The 22504-nt window shown below is 43.2% G+C and overlaps 1 protein-coding gene across 4 annotated transcripts in view; it reads right to left on the bottom strand.

Annotated features, from left to right (window-relative positions):
- Positions 1 to 8320: 8320 nt before the first annotated feature.
- The window catches only part of PRRC2C (proline rich coiled-coil 2C), a 48589-nt gene continuing 34405 nt past the window's right edge, over positions 8321 to 22504 (bottom strand). For 3 of the 4 annotated variants that reach the window (XM_075286479.1, XM_075286481.1, XM_075286480.1), the window contains exons 19-35: positions 20391 to 20724; positions 19948 to 20033; positions 19676 to 19861; positions 17944 to 18195; positions 17749 to 17841; positions 17567 to 17668; positions 16190 to 16448; positions 15905 to 16108; positions 15415 to 15536; positions 15006 to 15124; positions 14673 to 14904; positions 14492 to 14593; positions 13795 to 14001; positions 12856 to 12962; positions 12580 to 12715; positions 11713 to 11940; positions 8321 to 10244 (exon numbers count right to left, since the gene is read on the bottom strand). In XM_075286479.1, the coding sequence (XP_075142580.1) occupies positions 9960 to 10244; positions 11713 to 11940; positions 12580 to 12715; positions 12856 to 12962; positions 13795 to 14001; positions 14492 to 14593; positions 14673 to 14904; positions 15006 to 15124; positions 15415 to 15536; positions 15905 to 16108; positions 16190 to 16448; positions 17567 to 17668; positions 17749 to 17841; positions 17944 to 18195; positions 19676 to 19861; positions 19948 to 20033; positions 20391 to 20724 (3054 nt within the window). In that variant the 3' untranslated portion in view covers positions 8321 to 9959. The remainder of the gene's footprint in view (positions 10245 to 11712; positions 11941 to 12579; positions 12716 to 12855; positions 12963 to 13794; positions 14002 to 14491; positions 14594 to 14672; positions 14905 to 15005; positions 15125 to 15414; positions 15537 to 15904; positions 16109 to 16189; positions 16449 to 17566; positions 17669 to 17748; positions 17842 to 17943; positions 18196 to 19675; positions 19862 to 19947; positions 20034 to 20390; positions 20725 to 22504) is intronic. The other variant, XM_075286482.1, reaches the window with a different exon arrangement.

Here is a 22504-nt window from a genome sequence, read left to right as displayed (position 1 = left end):
CCAAGACCAGGCAGCAACCAGGACCCTGGAACATCCAGCCCCTACCCTGACTTCTACATCAGTCGTCTCACCATCCATCAGGTGTTGGGTAGGGGCTCCTTTGGCAAAGTAAGCTTTATGACTTCTTAATTTTTGATAAAGGGAAAGAGGAACTTAAAGTAGTTGACCCATTATGGACACTTATTACCTATCCACAGGACAGGGGATAAGTGACCAATTTCTTGGGGCCCGATTGCAGCGTCCCCTAGTGATCAGGAGGATGGGGGGCCAACAGTTCCCCTAAGATCTCCTGGTGAATGGAGTGCAAGTGAGCTGGTGTGAATAGCGCTCCATTCCCTTCTATGGGACTGTGGGCTCTTTATTGATAGGGTATAAGTGTCTATAATGGAACAAACTCTTTAACAATTCAGTTTTTTATTTCTTGCTGAATTAAATGCAAGCTATTGTTTTGTGTTATCAGCCAATTAATGCATATCAGAGACTAACAGCAGTTTCTTCCAACTATGTGAATGCTAAGATGTCCATAAATGTCATGGCCCCGCGGTCACTCCTTTATATATCATATCTCCAGTGCTGAGAACCTCCTCTGACTTTCTATCTATATGTGTGGCTGGTATCAGTAGTTCTTTCTGTAGAGCTGTACAACAGGGGTGTAGCTATGGGGGTGCTGCAGTAGTAGGAGCTACCGGTCCTGGACCCTGTGGGGGGGGGGGGGCAGATTTTGCACTGGAGCTTCACGATGTGTCTGTGTTGTACTGTAATAAGCCTCCACATTAGGTCTAGTCTGATAGAAAGTGTAATGAGTTGCTGGTCTCATGGATTGCAGGGTCCAATCCATATGTAAATATTCTGTATAGTCATCCCCATAAAGCTCAGAAGCACAGACATCACATTATATTTGCCCTCCTCTGCTGTAGGGTCTGGATCAACCTGAGTGACCGACCGCTCAGTCCACCCCTCTGTCACTGGCAGCAGAATATCCAAAAACCCCCGCAGACAAAGGCCCATGTAATAAATGTATAAGAACTTTCCCTGTGACCACTTTGAATGAATTTGCCATCTTTTATTTCAGGTGGTCCTGGCATCATTACCCGGCCGAAATACCTTTGTGGCCGTGAAGGTTATGGCTAAGACACAGCCCTACATAGCAGCTTTACGAGAGCGGCAGATACTCCAGAAGACCCAAGACTCTCCATTCATCTGTCATCTATATGCCGCACACCAGTCCCAGGATGGATACTATTTCATCACGGAGTATCTGTCCGGTGGCAGCCTGGAGGATTTAATCGGAATGTGCGGCAGTCTGAACACCGACAACGTGAGGTTAGTAAATGACGTATCAGGAGATGGGAAAATGACTGGAAATGTACTGAAGGGTGGAAAGTATAGGGTGACATAAGAGCACAGGTATAGAAGACTGCAGAGACTGGAGGGGATACAGGCGGCCATATACAGCGCCCCCTCTCCACTGCTGGTGACACTGATAATAACATGATATTAGGGGATTGCCAGAAAAGTATTTGCTGTCATTGATACTACACTCTGTCTTTCAGATTCTACACAGCAGAAATTGCATGCGGCCTCCAGTTTCTCCACGGACACACCATCATCCAATGAATTTCCATTGTAATGGTGGATATAATATACCCAGCTTTCCTAGAGTCCTGATAGATAGCTGTTTTTTTTTACATGTCATCTGTCTTCTTTTATTACAGAGACATAAAGCCAGGAAACATCATGCTGGACGGGAATGGCCACATCCGCATAATCGACCTGGGGATTGCCCGCGATGGTGTCACCTCATCCCGTAAGATCCGTGGATTCGCGGGCACACGCCGTTACATGGCCCCTGAGGTGCTTCTCGGACTGGTATATGATGCAGCAGTGGACTGGTGGAGCCTGGGCATTGTTGTGTCCAGAATGGCAACAGGAAGCTCCCCATTTGACTTTTACCGCAACGTCACCAGAGATGAGCCAGAGATTCCAACTTGGCTGGATGCCCAACTACAAGATCTGCTCATAGAACTGCTGCAGAAAGATCCCGAGAAGCGGCTGGGTGTGAATAACAACATAAGAGAACATCCCTTCTTCAACATCATCAGCTGGGAGGAACTGGAGATGCGGAGAACAAAGCCGCCATTTACACCTTCCAAAGCAAAACTGCAGAATGAAGACCTGCCGTGGCCGAAAGATCAGACCCTTCACCACGTGGCTGAATTTGACTACATGTCAGCAAGTTGGAGAGACCTCAGCTGCCTGCAACATCCTCTCAGACCATCCTAATGCTGCAAATCTACCACCATGCTGTTTCCCGTACCTGGACCTTCAATATCTGGCTGCTTCTGACATCACTACCTCCCGAAGATCCTCCAGAGAACCAGGAGCGGCCTGTGCACGGATCCCATCACAGCACAGGCCTGGTAAGTTATATGCATCACATATATAACAACATTACATACACCTAGATAAGTATAGGCACACAGACACATATATACATAGAAGTATAGACACTAGACATAGACGTATAGATAGATACAAGTATAGTCACAGACACATAGATAGAACAGTTAGATGTAGACATCGGCTTTGATCCTGGGACTTGTTCTGATCGCCATATTTGGGGTCAGGAAGGAATTTTCCCCCCTTACATGAGGATAATTGGCTCTTTCCTCAAGGGGGTTTTCGCCTTCCTCTGGATCAACTCAGCCCTTAAATAGCTTTAGTATTATAAATCTGTAAAATTTATAAGCAATAAATAACATAAAATAAATATAGAAAAATACAAAAAAATATAAGAAATATAGAAAAAATATAGAAAAATTTAGCTTAATAAAATAATAGATAATCAAAAATACAAAAACATACAAACTCCAGACTATATACAGTGTAGGTTAGGTAACGGCTTTTGATCCTGGGACTTGTTCTGACCGCCATATTTGGGGTCAGGAAGGAATTTTCCCCCCTTATAATGAGGATAATTGGCTCTTTCCTCAAGGGGGTTTTCGCCTTCCTCTGGATCAACTCAGCCTCAGATAGGTTTAGTATTATAAATCTGTAAAATATAGAAGAAATTATTAACATAAAATAAATATAGAAAAATATATTTAAAAAAAAGAAATATAGAAAAATATAGATAAATTTAGCTTCATAAAAAAATAGATAAAAATACAAAAACATAAAAACTCCAGACTATACACAGTGTAGGTTAGGTAACGGCTTTTGATCCTGGGACTTGTTCTGACCGCCATATTTGGGGTCAGGAAGGAATTTTCCCCCCTTACATGAGGATAATTGGCTCTTTCCTCAAGGGGGTTTTCGCCTTCCTCTGGATCAACTCAGCCTCAGATAGGTTTAGTTCATAGATCTTTATATTTACATAGATGTAACTTATACTTAACTTTATGTGTCACCTAAGTATTCATAGAAATAATATAAAATATATATTTAATACAAACTATGTGATAACATAAATAAGAAAAATAAGAAAAAATAAGTTTAATATAATATAACTTTAATTGGAATAATATTGACTTTAGTAGTGAAATAGTCAGTTATGTAACATAATATAAATAGATATAAAAATATAGATTTAGCCTAAAAATATTTAAAGATTGTTAAAATAACAGAACAGTAAAAAACTAAAATCTTCCCTACCTTAGAAACTAGAAATAAAATGCTGCTTTCCCTCCTTACCTGATGTGTCTGTGTCTTCATTTCCATTGGATGTCCGGGTATTATTCTAATAAATGAGATAATTTGTCCAATGTTGTCTTCTCCAAAAGTCAAGGAGATGTGCACCTCATGTACACCTAAGTGAGAGCCTTTGTCTATTGTTAGACATATATTATATTATATGAAATATTATTCCCATTTGCCTCTGGACATACAGAATTATCATGACACTTGAGCACTTGTTATATACTGATTTGCTTCCTGCCTATTGGACAAGTCTCTTTTCCTGATCACATGACTTAAAGTAAGTAAATTACAGCAATGTTTAGCCCAGAATAATTTATTCTGGAATTGCAAATACTAATGTTGTGTTACGTATATACGCCCATAGGCAACCTTTGGGAGGAAGGTTCATTCTTCCTGCTCCCTGATTGGATTTTTTCTTTTTTTCTTTTGTTTTTTTTTCACCATTAGAGTCTATGATAAATGGATAGCTATTATTATTATTATGCTTACTTATATAGCACCATCATATTCCACAGCGCTTTATAGACATTGACAGTCACTGTCCCATATAGGGCTCACAATCTAAATTCCCTATCAGCTATCCATTTCCATGTGTGTTTAGTGTATCCATTATCCAGACACCCTAAGCAGATACTAAAAATAAAAACAAAAAAAGATTATTTTAGGTCAATTCAATTAAAGGGATTCTATCATTCAGCTAAACATACACTATTGCCCAAATAGTCTTTAGTCCTGCAAATGACCCCCGGGAGGCCCGGGGGGACGTCCAGTGTGCTCGGTGAGCCTCATTTATGTAAATGAGGCTCACCGAGCACACTGGATGTCCCCCCGGGCCTCCGAGCACCCCCCACGCCCTCTCTCTGTAGGTGTCCCCCAGGGCTCCGTCCTAGGACCCCTCCTGTTCTCCATCTACACCCTTGGCCTGGGCCAACTCATAGAATCTCACGGCTTTCAGTACCACTGCTATGCTGATGACACCCAGATATCTCTGGACCTGACATTACCTCCCTGCTGGCCAGAATTCCAGATTGTCTAGCGGCCGTAGCCTCCTTCCTCTCCTCCCGCTTTCTCAAACTCAACATGGAGAAAACAGAGTTTATCATCTTCAGCCCATCCTGTATGGCCCCTCCACCTGACCCATCTATCAAAGTTAATGGAACCACAATTACCCCTGTCCCACAGGCCCGATGCCTTGGGGTAACCCTGGACTCTGACCTATCCTTCAAGCCACATATTCAAGCCCTCAACACTTCCTGCCGCCTCCAACTCAAGAACATCCACCGAATCCGCTCCTTCCTCACCCCAGAAACTACCAAGATGCTCGTCCAGGCCCTCATAATCTCCCGCCTAGACTACTGCAACACCCTTCTCCATGGACTCCCAGCTAACACCCTCGCCCCCCTCCAGTCCACCTTAAACTGCGCTGCTCGCTTAATCCACCTCACGCCCCGATCTTCATCAGCTGCTCCCCTCTGCCAGTCCCTCCACTGGTTACCCATAGCCCAGCGAATTGAGTTCAAGCTACTAACGCTAACATATAAAGCCATCCACACCCTGTCCCCTCCATATATCTTTGACCTCATCTCCCGCTACCTGCCCACACGTAACCTCAGATCCTCCAATAACCTCCTACTCCGCTCTTCTCTCATCCGCTCCTCCCACAACCGTCTCCAAAATTTCTCCCGTGCATCCCCCATACTCTGGAACTCCTTACCACAACACATAAGACTGACCCCCACAATCACAGGCTTCAAGAAGGCCCTGAAGACTCACCTATTCAGGAAGGCCTACAACCTCCAATAACACTACTGTCACCACACCGCCATCTGTACAGTCCCCCCCTCTCCTTCTGTCTCTACCCCCTTCCCTCACAGACTGTAAGCCCTCGCGGGCAGGGCCCTGTACCCCACTGTGCCAGTCGGTCATTGTTAGCATTATATCTACCTGTATATTCTTTGTATTGTATGTAACCCCCAAATGTAAAGCACCATGGAATTAATGGTGCTATATAAATAAACAATAATTTTATTTTTGTGTATCAGCTAGCAATGATTATGTGGAGCAAAAGAAATACATGTTGCTATCAGGAATTAAGTACAAAAAGCAGGCATAGTATGAAGAGGCATAGCTATGTGTAAGACATGTATACTGGGTGCCTGATGTAAGGAGACACCAGGGTCATGAGGCTTTATTAATGGTGGGGATACAGATTATTTTGGCAGACAGTGTAGATTACAGTAGAACAATGCTGCCACCTAGCCGCCGTGCCAGAGCAGTGCAAGCTACTTACTGACTGTTTACCTGGATTTGGATACAGCTGCTCTGTCATACATAGAATTCGGATTTATCCAAGAGGAATTTTTGGATTCCGCTTCAGACACCACCTTCATATACTTGGAATCTATGTGTCTATCTCTCAAAAACTAGGCAAATAGAGAGGACTGTTTTGTAAGGACCCCTAATAGGGCATCCACTGAGGTCCACAGGGCCCTTGCAGTATTTGAAGCATATTTCATGAGCTCCATATTTTTTGATGCAAAGTATAAAAACTTCAATGACATATTGGAATACTGGTCACAAATAGAGAACACTTTCCGATCCTTCCCAGTTATTGGTGTTCATCTGGCACCCGGTGCTCATTTCTTTAACCCCTATTTAACTGGCGAACTAACTTTCCAGTTTTGTACTGACTGCGCCCTGGTAAGCCATTCTAAAGAGTCTGAAACCTTTGGCACCAGTATGTTCATATAAAGGCCAAAGGGACGACCCCATTGGCCATAGCAAGAAAAATGGATTACAGAACACGTGAACCAGGCCTAACATTGAATGTGATAAACCCCGTGCACACCATGCATTAGGGGAATCTTTGTGTTTCACCCTACAGTTATTTAATCCTTGATCTACACTAGTAACTCTGTTTTTGCTGATGGGTTTAGCACAATATGTATGTAGACTTTTTAGTTTTGTGGTCCTATGTGTCATTTGCATAGAGGGCATACATTGGCGGTCTCTATGCTCTTTGATGTAACACAGCGGCCAGACGTTACACAGCGCAGTATAAGGCCACACGTTTTCCAGGACATGTCGCAGTGGTTCTGTCCATGGGCATCTTTCCACTCGAATTTCTGGTATAGCACAGATGTAACAGCAAAGTAGATGCTTTCTCTTTGGCAAGTCCACGTTGGAATATACTGGTAATAGTATAGAATTGCATACGGCCTCATGACCCAGCTCATTAGCACACCAATCTTCTGTAATACAGAGCAGTAGGCATGTTACCCGCTGTCACACCATCTCTACACTATGTATTAGTACACGCTCAGAGGTGGAAACCTGCTGCATATATCTCAATGGGGTTAGGTCACGTTCCCCTCAGTTCCATACAAAAGCATAACAGCACAGACGTGACTGTTACGATACATTCACAAGGCCATGATATGGGACACACCACGTTTGAGCGAATGGAACTCACTTGCCATGTGTTGTGCACACTAGCTTTCCATCTTTTGGGGGAGCTCATGGGATTACACATCATTTCATTCACACTGCTAAGACCATGGGAAGAATATGCAAATCTGACTTCCATGATGTAATTAGGATGCCAGTGCCTCAAAAATGCACACCAATAGAGGGCGCTGACTGAGAATGTGCAAGTCTATCTTCCATGATGTAATTAGGAAGACAGAGTCTCAGTCATGTAAACCAATAGAGGGCGCTTCCTTTAACATCATGCCGACCTTCTCAGAGGCCTTTGTTTGCAATGATGTTGGGATTTTACCAGGTACAGTCTCTCAGCCAAGGACAGCTGTTTCGATGTTTTTGCATCTCATCAGCTTGGCGCATAGAGGACTGATCTGGCAGAGGTGAGAGGCTTAGACAGGGTTGATGGGATATTGTCCCTCCATAAGGAGAGAATTGCCAAGACCAGTCTGGGAAAAGAAGAACTTAGTAGCCACACTTGCCATATCAGTATCTTTCAGCTCCATTCCGACACTTCTTGTTCCATTGATGACATCCTGACACAGACATGTGACAACCGGCTATACGGAGTCACTGCAGCAGCTGGCGACTAGCAGAGATCTGTGCTGGGATGTCATTGCTGGAGTGGGAGGTGGAACATGGAAGCAGCGAGGGATAGTAAGGAGACTTTTTACACTTCTGGGCAACCTCTATTGTAAAAGAAAGAAGCCGCTCACCAGTCTCCAGCAGGTAATGAATCTCAAGACAAGCTCATGTGCAAGGAACCCGTCTGCAGGACAAGCAAAGGCAAAAACAAACTTGAAACGGTCCAGTGCAATGGAGGGCCAAAAAATATAAAACTTAACCCCACTAGGGCCATGGAGGTCGATGTTTCTGATTTTATATCCCTGACTCATCTGTGCAGGAATATTTCATGTTTGTTTTTTTTCCTTTATTTTAAGGTTTTCACCAAGGCTTTGGAATTTTTTGGAAAAGGCCCTTTCTCCATGAGTGATGCCACCCGCTACGCGAGTCCAATCCTATAAGAGCAGGCCGCACCACTGAACCACTACGCTTAACTCTTCAATTCCCACAAAAGAAAACCATCCATGCATGACAAGCAGCAACAGTCATTTATTTAGAGAATACTTTATTAGTTCCTGTAATCAAACCTGGATAAAGTAAAGACCTTACATATTTCATACAATGGATTTCTCTCTCTCAGAGCAGGGGCTTTAAAGGGATGGCTAGAAATTCTGTACAAAGCCAAAAGGATGTGTGGGACACTACAGTATACTAATCCCATTATTTAAATTGCAAAAAAAGGTGACAAAACAGCTAAAAAGAAAAAAAAACAAAACTGTATATTTATATTTATATATATTTATATATTTATATTAAAAAAAAAAAAAGAAAAAAGAAAAAATACAACTAAACTGCAGCTGTTCTGCAACTATTCTGTACAGCAGGCCAAGAGAGAATTACGCAATGATTTCTGGGTACTATTTAGGAGGGGAAAAAAAAAAATCACTTGTAGCTTTTACCTACCGTTTCAGCCAGAAACAGGTAAAAAAAAAAATAAAAAATACTAAATGGAAATTACTGGCAATACAAGTACTAACAGTCTGAGCTAGAGGGTAACAGTTACTTAAAGGGGCCATACCCCCATGACGACTGGTCTACCATTAGTGTCCCTTTAATCTGAACTCCTCCGTTCCAGCAGATTTTTTAGCACATACCAATTCATTTTAACTCCTTCAGACTCGGATTTTTTTCATTTTTTTTTTTTTTTTTTTAAGCTATCGAAAAAAAACATAAGCAAAACCCTTATACTGGGCAAAATAAGTTTTCTTTTAGTTTAATAAGAACACCTTTACCACAACATAGCTGCATTTACAAGATATCTTATAATGTACAGTTTTTCTTGTCTTGTCCGCGACAGAAGTGAACTCCTGCTTTCCTATTTATATAAAAAGGTTTGCTGTATAGCGGGATTTCACTTTCAAAGGAGAAAAAAAACAAAAATGTCACAGAAGAAGGTTAGATCTTAAAGATACAGTATAGACCGATATTGTTGAAACGACAGCAGCGACATGGCATTGGCATGGTTTCCATTTCTACACCACTGACCATATATCTATTTGTAACCTCAAAGGAAAAAAAAAAAATAATATACAGGAGCCCCATTGCTCGGTGCCTTGAACCTGTAAGACCACATGCACCCTCTTCCTCGAGTCAGATCTGTGCCAATCCTAACATTGATAAATTGCTCGATAGCATTTCGGGAGAACGTCTTGTAATCAAGGGCACGACATACACACGACACACAAAAGAAGATATTGGGAGAGCCAACACTGTGGGTGAGACAAAGCCAACTATGTAACCCTAAACAAGACCATAAAGCGTGTTTGGGCGTACATATAGGATGGCGTTGCGCCTCAGCTCACTCAGGTTTAGCGAGAACTCTGCAGGGTAGTGTTTGGAATCCACCGTACAGTGAGAGCTTTCCTGTGTGATACAGTGTTTTACACTGAAAATTTATACAAGCCAGCATGACGCTGCACTCGCTAGTCACAGACAACCCTAGCAGAAACGAGAAGGTCCCAAAAGCTGGGATCTTCCGCGTTTCGCACCTTGAAATGCTGAAAGGATAGATAGACACTGTTCTGATCGGTACAGATAACTATAGCTGCTGTTTTCGTCCTAATCTTAGATCAGTTGTTGCATCTCGGTAAACAATAAAATTCTTATCCATACACCTAAGTGTAGTGCTTAGAACGCGACGCTTTGCCTAGCTGTCTCTACGATTTTGTGTCTTCGGTTTTGATGGCTTGAGGTTTTATTGGTCCAGTTCTGATGGGTTTTGTGGTGGTCGGCACTGTAGCTTGAGGCAAGGAAGCGGAGGCGGCCGAGTTCTCCTCTACCTTCTCCTGCGAGACCATTGAAGGCTCTGTTATGGTGTCGGAAGGCTTTGAGGGGCCCGCTGCGGTTTTCGGTGGTTTGGGGATCACAGGTTTGCTTTGTTGATGTTGTTGCTGTTCGAAGAAGCGATGTGTCGACTGTAAGACCTCTGCTCTCTGTTTTGCCTTAAGGAAACGGAAAAAGGGAAACAAAAGAGACGTGTCCCATAAATTAAGATGTGTCAAGGTATATTCGTGCACTTGTTTCATTAGACCGCTTTTCTGCAGCTCTGAAATTGAAAAAATTATTATCCAAAGCAAAGTTATCAGCGGGACATACATGCCAACCACTAAAATGATTCAGGCCATGTATGTAACGTAAGCGCGAGCTGCGTCCACCAGAGCAGGAGCTACTCCTAAAGAGTAGACTGCAAGGTAGCCGGGTCAGGGACCCGGGCCACAAGAAAAATGGCTACTTAAAGAGGACCTTTCACCATTTTGCCCATAGGCAGTTCTATATACTGCCGGAAAGCTGACAGTGCGCTGAGTTCAGCGCACTGTCGGCTTTCCCGATCTGTGCCCGGTGTGAAGAGCTTACGGTCCTGGTACCGTAGCTCTTCTATGGTCAGAAGGGCGTTTCTGACAGTTAGCCAGGAACGTCCTCCTTCTTCACAGCACAGCCAATCGCGCTGTGCTGTGAGAGCCAGGAGGAACGCCCCTCCCTCTGCTCGCAGTACTCGTCCATAGACGAGCATTATCAGGGAGGGAGGGGGCGTTCCTCCCGGCTCTCACAGCACAGCGCGATTGGCTGTGCTGTGAAGGAGGACGTTCCTGGCTAACTGTCAGAAACGCCCTTCTGACCATAGAAGAGCTACGGTACCGGGACCGTAAGCTCTTCACACCGGGCACAGATCGGGAAAGCCGACAGTGAGCTGAATTCAGCGCACTGTCAGCTTTCCGGCAGTATATAGAACTGCCTGTGGGCAAAATGGTGAAAGGTGCTCTTTAAACAGTAAGCGGCCATTTTCTTGTGGCCTGTGGGCATGCGCAGTTGGCTCTGCCCGAGGCCTAGAAGTTTGAACCCAGCTCCGGAAGAAGACGTGCAGAGAGGCCGTTTCCGAAGAAGATGGAGGCGGCGCTGGAGAGTTCTCTTGCAGCATTGGGACGCCCCCAGTACTGCGAGAGAACTCATTTGCATACAGACGAAAACCGGGATTTCTACTGAACGGCGGCGCGGAGAAGACATCTAAAGGTGGGAGAAGAATAGCCTTTCTTAAGGCTATTCCTATGTGTTATCGAGAAAAAAAATGTGATTTTAATGGTAGAATCCCTTTAACCATTTCATATACAGTCTTGCAAGGTAGTGACTGACCGTTCTCTTCAGCCCCCACAGACATTTCATGGAGTGCATGGCTGACTACTCCTCGTGTGTGTGCAGTGAGCAGAAAAACCAGAAGGTTCAAGACCAGCGTTTTTGGTGATTACAAAGTTGTCAGCCATCAGACCTTTATCACAACTCAAGCTGACTGGTGATAAACGTCCTTTAGGAAAATATCACTTTAATTCACATAAAGGTCTTCAACTTTACGCGACTTGATGAAAGACTTTGAAATTTAGGAGACACCTGAAGTCTCACCCCAGAAACCAAACTGACCTTCAGATCTTGCTCTGCCTTTATTGCAGCATTGACTCTCACACCAGAAGGTGGAACCGGTGGGGCGCGGGACACGTGATGGAGTCGTGGATGGTTCATTAAGCCTGTGGGCATCTGTGGGGGCATCTGGCTGGTCAGTTGGATGGGTGGACGCTGAACAGGAGGCTGGAACGTGTTCGGATGTGGTCCCCTGACCATAGGTGGGACTAAATTAGGCTGGGAAAGTATCTGAAAAGGAAAAAGGATGGTATTTTTTAGGCAGGTAAGATTAAAAAAAAACATGAAAATTTCTCCTACATTTCCTAAAACTGACGATAACTGTTGACTGCAAGGAGTCTGTGAAGTTTTAGGAATCCTATGTCAGATGCACATGTTCACTGCACTCCATTCACGTTTATGGGGTTTACACAGTGGGCAAATAGGGTAATAAGAAGCAATAGTGGGAAACTAGATTGGCCAAGCACTGTCAAGAGATCCAATTCTGCCAAAATCCAAAAATTTGCATCACTGATCTCTGCGCATGGTAATGCTGTCAGTAGAACCTTGTCTTAAAGGGATTGTCTTGTATTAGGAAAAAAAAACAGCCCACTTTTTTTCTATGCAGAAACAGCTCCACATCTGTCCACAGGCAGCGTCTTGGTATTGCAGCTTATCCCCATTCTAGTGAATGGAGTTGAACTACAATTATCATCCCTTGAATAGACGCTTTACAGGTGGATAGGGTTACAAAAACCCCATTCACTCATAGGGTTAAAATAGGACCAAAAACCAGGATATTTATAGTAGGGGGGGGAGCACTGATTTAACATTATTGAATGGCTAAGATAAGATAATCCTTTAATAGTCCCACCATGAGGAGTAAGTTACCTGAGGAGGGAACTGCGGTGTAGGGAACGGTGGTTGCCCCATCCTCACACTGGCCGCTGTGGAAGGAAATTGATGCTTCTGGTAGACCAAGCTGTTCATCTTACTTGACTGGCTATTGGGGCTAGTTGAACTGGCCCTAGAAAGACACAGAGAGAATGGACCATAAAGATAGGACCTGTACATGTGGAAATAAAAAGCAAGGTTTATGTAGATATCAGGACGGACAAGTAATGAGCGCGCTGCGGCAATAACAAGCCAATAAACCGCTTATCTTACCTGAAAGGACTGGAAGTGGGTGTAGTGCTTCTGCCAGCTACAGGCGGAGTGCCAGGCTTCACATGGTCCAAGCCACTGCCATAAGCTTTAAGATCTATATCAGTCACCTAGACAAAGACAGAAAATACAGATTTAGGAAATAATAAAGTGGAATTTTAGTGAAATTAGCATTCTGGTGAAAACTTTCAGCTATTGTACATTTGACCATATTCTTCTACTTAAGGGGTTCATCATGATTCTTTTTTTTTTTTAATGGCCTGTCCTAAGGACCCGACATGTGGGAGGCCAACAGCAGAACCCATACAGATCAGCTGACTGAAGATGCTTATAGCATACAGACATTGTTACCATAGTTAGGCACCCACTGATGTCAAGTTCACAGTAAGGGCGGGTTTACATCTGCGCCCCGGTCTCTGCTTTCAGGTTTCCGGCTTCTGTCGACAGGAGACGGAAACCCAGCACACCGTGTCAGGCAGTGAGCGTTTTGTGGTCTCCGCGGCGAAAGATTTTTTTTTTAACCAGACACAAAGTCCTGCGTGGCCAACTTTGTGTCCAGTTAAAAAAAATTAAAAATCGGTTTCGCCGCGGAGACCACAAAACGCTCATGACCGGACACTTTGCAAACCCAAATGAGTTTGAAAAGTGACTGCCGGATTCCGTCTCCTGTCCAGTTTCTCGGACAGAAGACAAAAACCTGAAAGCAGAGACCGGGCGCAGATGTGAACCCGCCCTCAGCCAACCTAACTCATTTTAGGTTTTAGCTGTTTATGTAATGCATGGGCACCTTGTTTGTCACTGAGGAAGGTCCAGAAACACAACATCCAGATGTCCTAAGATATCCGAGTTTTAAATGACAGCTTTTTTTTATTTTACTTTCTAATACAATTGGGGACACAGGCACTATGAATTAGCAGAACGCTAAAAGGATAAGTTTGTCACCTTGCCAGGGGCAGCCATCATTCCATGCTGACTGCCGGAAGGGATTAGACCACGGTAAGCCTGGCTCACTTGGCCGGTCCTAGAGAGATTCTGATGTTGAGCTTGAGGTGCAGGTGGTAGAGTCTGAGATAAAGCAATGAGGGGCTGTCCCCCGGTAGAACCAAAGTTGGGCAAGGACAGCTGTGATCCTTGCAACGGTACCGTCATCTGGAAGTACAAGGTTGAGAGATTCTCACTAACACATGAATGTAATTCAGGTTAATAGAACAGCAGTAAAAACTCAACTACATTGCACAAATGTGGAATCTGCTAAATCTTACTGATACGTTTAGAGATAATGCAGAAAGATTTTAACTACATTGTAGTGAGAAAGGTTTAACCCATTAGTCCCTGTGTACCCCAAAAGATTAGAACCGCAACGAAAATTTACTCATGATAAAAACAACGTTTAGTTCTATACTGGACTATTAGTGCGATTGGAGAATGTGTTTTCTCTATTCTATATTTCCCACCCTTCATTCAGTGATGTCTATCCATGCCCAACGCCAAGATGGTGCCCTGTAACCTGAATGTGGCTAAGATGCAATACCAGAACCAGCCCGTATACAAAGGCGGCGCTGTTTCTGGATATAACTAAAAGCAGATTTTTGTCGCCTCTCATACAATTCACATTCAACATTCTCTGGCCAATGCTCACCTGCTGAAGAGCTGTAGGAGACTGCGCAGTGTTGTAAAAGCTAGTTTGACTAGGCTGCTGCCCAGAATACAGATTAGAAGGCTGTCCAAGCCCTTGTCGAGTCTGTGGAGATGAAGGTAAAATAAATTGCATGTTCTGAATGGGCCAGACCAGAACAGTTCTACTGCAAACAAACCCGTACCTGAAGAATGTGGGTGTCAATAAGCTGAGATCCCCCCAAACCAGACTGGCTAAGCTGATGTTCATATAAGATAGGAATGGGTTGAGTATTCGTTGTCTGCTGATATGCCAGACTAGACTGGGCTTTAGCAAGATCTTGATGTTGTACGCCTGGGAAGTTATGTAAGGCAGCACCAGACAAGACGACTGGGGAGGGCTGAGACAAATTGCTCTGCAGATACGCCTGCTGAGACCTGTAAGAAAGATGTTGGATATTAAATGATACAATCATTTTTCTTTCACTATTTCTCATTCTACATATACGTTGCTAACAAACATGACAACATTTTCTTACCTGTACGGCTGGAGAGAGGGAGTAAACAATTCTTGGGCTTGGGATACAGGGGGAGCGGGGGCCAAGCCAAGCTGAGCCTGATGTTGTCCTTGCAGAGGAGCATAGATGGGTATTGGGATCTAAATGTAAAGCAAAAAAATAAATACAGCGAAAAACAACACAATAGGGTATTAAAAATGCAGAAGAGTCATCTTTTTAAACCTCTCCAAGCTTCTTAACTGCAAAGTTGAAACCTGGGAGTGAAATCTGCAACAATTGATATGTTCTGGATCAATTTGCACTGAGTTTTAGTTGCAGCATCTGGATGAGAATATCCATTCAAGAGGGTTTTCCCCCTAGTACTGTGAACAGTTCTCTAAAGACTAATCCCTTATAGCCACAGCAAGTACAAAGAGAGAACAAAACTCACCTGGGAGAGACCAGGTTGGAATCCCTGCTGTTGGGTTAGGGTTGGGGGAGCCAATCGTGCATGCTGAGTATTAAATAAGTGACTTGTGTCCATGTAGAATGCAGGTATCTGTGCCGCCGGACCTGTGCCATAAAAAATACATCATTTAAAAGAAAAGGAGACTGTCACACTAGACAACACTCTTCAGATTCCCAATTTTCTTTCAAGCTTAGGCCTCATGCACATGATCGTGTGCATAGTCAGTGCTAGTTGTGTTTTCACTAGCACAATGGAGCATTCATTTCTACGGCCACATACACGACTGTGTATTTTCTTGGTCCCAATCCCATATTTCACTTCACAATAGACTACATCAAAGAAGAAAGCAGTTTCCAGATTCTATGACCATCTGTTAAACATATCAATTTATACAGAGTTTGCAGTTTCCTATCTATATCAATGCACAAAATGTTCTCTATACCATGATAAATAAGCTGAAGACAAGGTATACCTGCTGCGGACTGGGAGACATACACCTGCGGACTCTGCTGCTGGGCCATCAATGAGGGCATGCAGCTGAGCTGGGAAAAGTGACTGGCAGAGGGCATACTGCTACTGCTCTGGAGCTGCTGAGGCTTCACTTTGCAGATATTCGGAGGATCGGAGGTTGTGGTCGTTTTTGTGCTAAGTGATGACGTTGTGTATGTTCCAGCGCCTAGACAGAAAAAGCGTCGGCATATAAAATCTGCATAATATATATGAAGCATTAAAAACACAAGTTGTGATTTCCAATTACCTGATAAGGAAGTAGTTGGTGTTACAGATGCTACTGGGATAGGCGGCATAGATGCACTGGAGAAGGAATTGTACGGGACACTACTGGGGGGAGGAGGACCGGTATTTCCACCATTGGCAGCTACACTACCAACTCCAGTGTTAGAATTGGAGGAAGCTCCTACCCCTGACGTGCTGGTAGGAGGAGCGGCAGAGGTGATTGGGGACCCTTTTTCAGCAACACTTGGGGAGTTTTCCCATGCCTTGCGAGCAGACTCCATCTGGAGAAAAGAATGTTAAATAAAAAACAACACATGAAATCATGGCGACTAAAGTGTCTTTGCATATATTGCAAAAAAAAAAAAAAAAAAAAAGTCTGATTTAAAGGGGATGTCCCATCTCAAGGATCCTATCTATACTGCTAGCTTAGGTGGATTTAAGACTTTTCCTAAATACACTGCTTAAGCAAAACTGCTTTGTTTGGCCGCTATATGAGATTATTCACTTCATTGTTTACACTGTGTTTCCATAACCACGGACCTGGGGATGATCTTATCTCTCTCCACCCAGGACAAGTGACGTAGCTCCCTGCTCTCAGGAGGGAAGAGGAGCTGAGTGCTCGGGATTGTATTTCTGAGCTGTTTATTTCCCTGTTCCAGTTATCAGTTGGCTAATTGAATTTTGCTGACAAGGGCTGAGACAGGGAGTCTTTTACCTCTGTATGTAAACACAGACCTAAAAGTGAGTATATTGCAAGCTGACTCTGTCCTATAGCATATAGGTTTGGGATTTTCATCACCTAACAAATCCAGCTCTGCTACATCAGCTTCATATTGTGCATCTTCCAGTGATAGTGTGCTAATTTATTTACAACCATCCCTCATTACTGACTGCAAACATGTACTGCTATGACAAGAGATAGTAGATCTGGCTTTGTCTGGGAGACAGCAAGTGAAACCTCGCCCACCAATTTACTGAGAAAACCAGGGAGTGAACAGAGCATACAGCCTGCATGGTGGTGAACAGGTGAGTTGGGAATACCCCTTTAAGTTATATAGATGAACATACAGTCGGAAATTATTAGCTTGGGGCCCTGTGTGCTCTGTACACACTCAGCCTTTATTTTTGCTGGCATCAGGACCTAGGCATTGCATCACTTACTGCGAGACCCATGTGTTTTAAATTATGCATTAGGGGAGCAGGTTAATGCCCCGTACACAAGACTGAGTGCCAGGGTAGTGTGCACAGAACTCGCTGCATCACGGTCAGTTATGACACAATGAGTTCTGGTTTGGTCCAATCACCATTGTACATGGCAGAGTTCAGTCCAGGACATATGATCCACACACGGCCATAGTACGGGTAGTACTATGTGTAACAATACATATGTATGATCTACCTTGAGAGTCAGGTCAACAGTTGCAGGGGACACAGGGGTTAGGCTTGAACTCTGTTGAAGGGTCTCTCTTCGGGATAGGGGGAGACTGTGGGGAATGGGTACCTAAAATAAAAGTGCTACAAGTTAGAGATGGTTTTCAGATGTAGAGTCATATGAGAATCCTTACCAAGCGTAAAACTTACATTAGGCACCAAAGAGGATTCCATTTTCGAGCTCCCAGACGATGCAGAATTCGGGAGGGCATTGGAAAGGCTTGTGTAATCTGTTACAGTGTCCTTAGAGAAAGAAAAGGAACGGAGCAAAAATGTAACATATTTAACAATTACATCCAATACACATCTACATTGTTTCCAATCACATGATCTGACGTTTAGTACCTTCGTACTTGTTCCAAATTCAGGAGCGGTCACAGACAACATACTGGTGATTTCAGTGGCCACTTCTGTTATAACTTTGCTGTCCTTTGTTGGAACCGGCTCTGGGGTGTGAACTGTATTTGGAATCTGCTTTTCTTGAGCCTCTGGTTCGGACTGTTGCACTTCTTTTACCTTGCGGTTCTTTAAGGATCGCTCCTTCCCAATAGGTCCTGGCTTATATTCTTTGCTCTGAATTAAATTAAGATCCTGTATCTGCAAAAAGTTATACAGAAGGTTAGTAAAAGATCCATGAAATGTGCAACATATGCCACCAAGTACAGAGGAAGCACAATCATACATGAATCTGTTACCGCAGTGCAGGAGGGCAACTCACACAAGGCGTAGAAAGAGTTAAAAAGCTCAATATCAAGTTTACCTTCCTGTAACCTAGTTGGGAGCATACGGATATAGCGGCGGTTAAGTGATGTTTACATCAGAGTGATGTAATAGAACGTGATATGTGAGTGAAGGGTGAGAGACTGCCACCTTGTGGTTGTCCTAGTCAGTGAAGCCACCAATCATTAAAGTAGTATACCAATCTACTCAATGTAAACCCAAAGTGACAAAACATTACTGAGGCTTTGCTCACACTCTCTTCTGCCAAGTTTCAGTCTGTTCCTTCAGAAGAACATGTGTAGCAAGGTACAATCTTCACGCCGTTAGCCTTCACCACTGATGCCAATTGTCACCAAGCTTTCATTTTTCATCCTTCTTTTTCAAGAGCCCTAACGTTTTTATTTTTCCCATTGACATATCCGTGTGAGGTCTTGTTTTTATAGGACAAGATGTACAATATACACAGTCCAGTCATATTAATGTGATCACCGCCTACTTTTGACGTCAACGTTAAATAACCAATCACAGAAGGCACGTGCCATCAGCCATCTGGGTGCACTCATCATTGTGGAAGGCACAATGGATCAACACAAGTATACATCTATCCTTGTGGACCATGTTCACCCCTACATGTGAAATGTTTTCCTCAGGATGATGGCATCTACCAGCAGGACAATGCGACGTGTCATAAAGCTCGCAGTGTACGTACGTGGTTCAAGGAGCACCAGGATGAGTTTACCGTACTCCCTTGGCCAGCAAATCTCCCGGACTTGAACCCAATCGAGAATCTGTGGGACCACCTCAATCGGGTTGTTCCCGCCATGGATGCTCAACCGCATAACCTAGTGCAGCTGGCCACAGCACTGGAGTCGGCATGGCTCAAAATCCCAGTGATCATCATCACAACATCCCCTCTCTTCCTGCACGTCTCGCAGCGGTCCGCTCTGCCAAAGGGGGTTATTCTGGATTTTGACATGTGATCATATTAATGTGACTGGACTGCATAGTAGCGCCATGCAATGCACCGTGTAATGTATTCATACATTTATTTGATGGGTGGAATGAAAAAAAAAAAAAAAGAAATAATTTTGGGCATTTTTTTTTTCAATCACGTTCCTTCTACAGTAAACACTAACTTTATTTTGTGGATCAGTAGGATTATGGGAATACCAAATTTACGCTCGGGTTTCTGTTTGGAGGGAAGCGGTTACCTTTGAAGAGCTGTACAGGGGGGAAGAGATGACAGTAACACACTGTGATCGCCCCTTTTCATTCCACGCACAGCTGCCCCCCCTTTCCCAGAGGCATAAGTATATAAAAACAAAAAAGAACCCCTGGCCAAATCCAATAAGACTACCTTTTGGGTCTTGATGGGGCCGGCCCTGGGCTGCTTCTGTCTCTGCTCTTTTGGCTCCGGTAAAGACTCGGTTTTCTCTGAGAGGGATGTTGTGCCCTCATTGTCACTGCTGCTGGATGCTGGGGCACCAAACTGAATAGCTTCCATTGCCAGGTCAACAGAAACATCTTGGCCATTTTTAGAGGTCTACGGCACAAACAGAGACATCCTCAAATTTAAGCAACGCGCAATATACTCCATATAAACTAAGTTACATACTGTGCTAATCGTACCTCAGAGCTGGTGGCTGACACAAAACCTGTTAGAGGTTTATTCCAGGCACTGGAAGATGGCGGCTGTGGAGGATTTATAGGTCCCACTAAGATGAAAGACAATAGTTATTACATTATGCTTTATTTTTCTGGTTTACATTCATAGGCTATGAACCCCCGCCGCCTTAGGCTATGTTCACATGTTGCAGAGTTCTTAGATTCTTGAAGTTTCTGTAGCAGAAAACCAAGAGAAACAGATTTCTCCTGCAAATGTGGCAGCGATTAGCGGACCCTTACCATCTCACTATTTATAGGTATATCTATTGGACATGCCATAAATACCTGATGGATACGTACCCACCTCAGTACTCTATGCAGATTTTTATTTTTTACGCAACATGTAAATGGGATATAGAATCTTGACACAATCCTTAACGTGTAAACATGGACAAATCATTACTTACGTTTCTTGGACAAGTCATTCAGAACACTTGGGGCAGCCATCTTGTTCTCCCACAGCTCAGTCCCTAGAGCACTTGGGGGCTGTGATGGAGGTTGAGGTTTTACAGGTCCAGAAAACTCAGACCCATTTGTGCTTGGCTGCGTCTGAACAGGCGCTGGGGGTTGATTTGGGGGCATCGCAGCAGGTACTACTGGGGTTATACTTTGTGGTGCATTCAGCCCAGAGGATTGCGCCTGTAGTGCAGCCGCCTGTTGCTGTTGTTTCTTCACAAACCGGGGTGGCAGCTTAGAATTCTGGCCTCGTCCTTTCTCTCCTGAACCCTTCTTATTCCAAACCTAAAAGAATAACGTAACGTTCTAGTATGATTATATATATATATATATATATATATATATATATATATATATATATATATATATATATATATATATATATATATATACACACAGTCCTATGAAAAAGTTTGGGCACCCCTATTAATCTTAATCATTTTTAGTTCTAAATATTTTGGTGTTTGCAACAGCCATTTCAGTTTGATATATCTAATAACTGATGGACACAGTAATATTTCAGGATTGAAATGAGGTTTATTGTACTAACAGAAAATGCGCAATATGCATTAAACCAAAATTTGACCAATGCAAAAATATGGGCACCTCAACAGAGAAAGCTTTTAATCAGTTCCTGGATCCTGGATGAAGGTATTTTGGACCATTTCTTTCTGCAAAACAATTCAAGTTCAGTTAAGTTTGATGGTCGCCGAACATGGACAGCCCGCTCTCAAATGATCTGAAAACAAAGATTGTTCAACATAGTTGTTCAGGGGAAGGATACAAAACGTTGTCTCAGAGATTTAACCTGTCAGTTTCCACTGTGAGGAACATAGTAAGGAAATGGAAGACCACAGGGACAGTTCTTGTTAAGCCCAGAAGTGGCAGGCCAAGAAAAATATCAGAAAGGCAGAGAAGAAGAATGGTGAGAACAGTCAAGGACAATCCACAGACCACCTCCAAAGAGCTGCAGCATCATCTTGCTGCAGATGGTGTCACTGTGCATCGGTCAACTATACAGCGCACTTTGCACAAATAGAAGCTGTATGGGAGAGTGATGAGAAAGAAGCCGTTTCTGCACGTACGCCACAAATAGAGTTGCCTGAGGTATGAAAAAGCACATTTGGACAAGGCAGCTTCATTTTGGAAACAAAAATTGAGTTGTTTGGTTATAAAAAAAAGGCGTTATGCATGGCATCCAAAAAGAAACAGCATTCCAAGAAAAACACATGCTACCCACTGTAAAATTTGGTGGAGGTTCCATCATGCTTTGGGGCTGTGTAGCCAATGCCGGCACCGGGAATCTTGTTAAAGTTGAGAGTCGCATGGATTCCACTCAGTATCAGCAGATTCTTGAGAATAATGTTCAAGAATCAGTGACGAAGTTGAAGTTACGCCCGGGATGGATATTTCAGCAAGACAATGATCCAAAACACTGCTCCAAATCAACTCAGGCATTCATGCAGAGGAACAATTACAATGTTCTGGAATGGCCATCCCAGTCCCCAGACCTGAATATCATTGAACATCTGTGGGATGATTTGAAGCGGGCTGTCCATGCTCGGCGACCATCTAACTTAACTGAACTTGAATTGTTTGTCCAAAATACCTTTATCCAGGATCCAGGAACTGATTAAAAGCTACAGGAAGCCACTAGAGGCTGTTATCTTTGCAAAAGGAGGATCTACTAAATATTAATGTCACTTTTCTGTTGAGGTGCCCATACTTTTGCACCGGTCAAATTTTGGTTTAATGCATTTTGCGCATTTTCTGTTAGTACAATAAACCTCATTTCAATCCTGAAATATTACTGTGTCCATCAGTTATTAGATATATCAAACTGAAATGGCTGTTGCAAATACCAAAATATTTAGAACTAAAAATGATTAAGATTAATAGGGGTGCCCAAACTTTTTCATAGGACTGTATATATGATTTTTTCAGTAACAATTGTTTTTTCTTTATTTTAATATCCGAGAAAACGTTAACCATAAATTTTCATAATTTTTTATATTTGTATAGAACAAATACTTTGTTATTTTTTTATTATTATTATTTAAACATA

The sequence above is a fragment of the Leptodactylus fuscus genome, chromosome 9 (genome assembly GCF_031893055.1).
Source record: "Leptodactylus fuscus isolate aLepFus1 chromosome 9, aLepFus1.hap2, whole genome shotgun sequence".
Classification (NCBI taxonomy): domain Eukaryota; kingdom Metazoa; phylum Chordata; class Amphibia; order Anura; family Leptodactylidae; genus Leptodactylus; species Leptodactylus fuscus.
The sequence above is the reverse complement of the archived record's forward strand: the minus strand, read 5'-3'. Positions and strand labels throughout refer to the sequence as shown.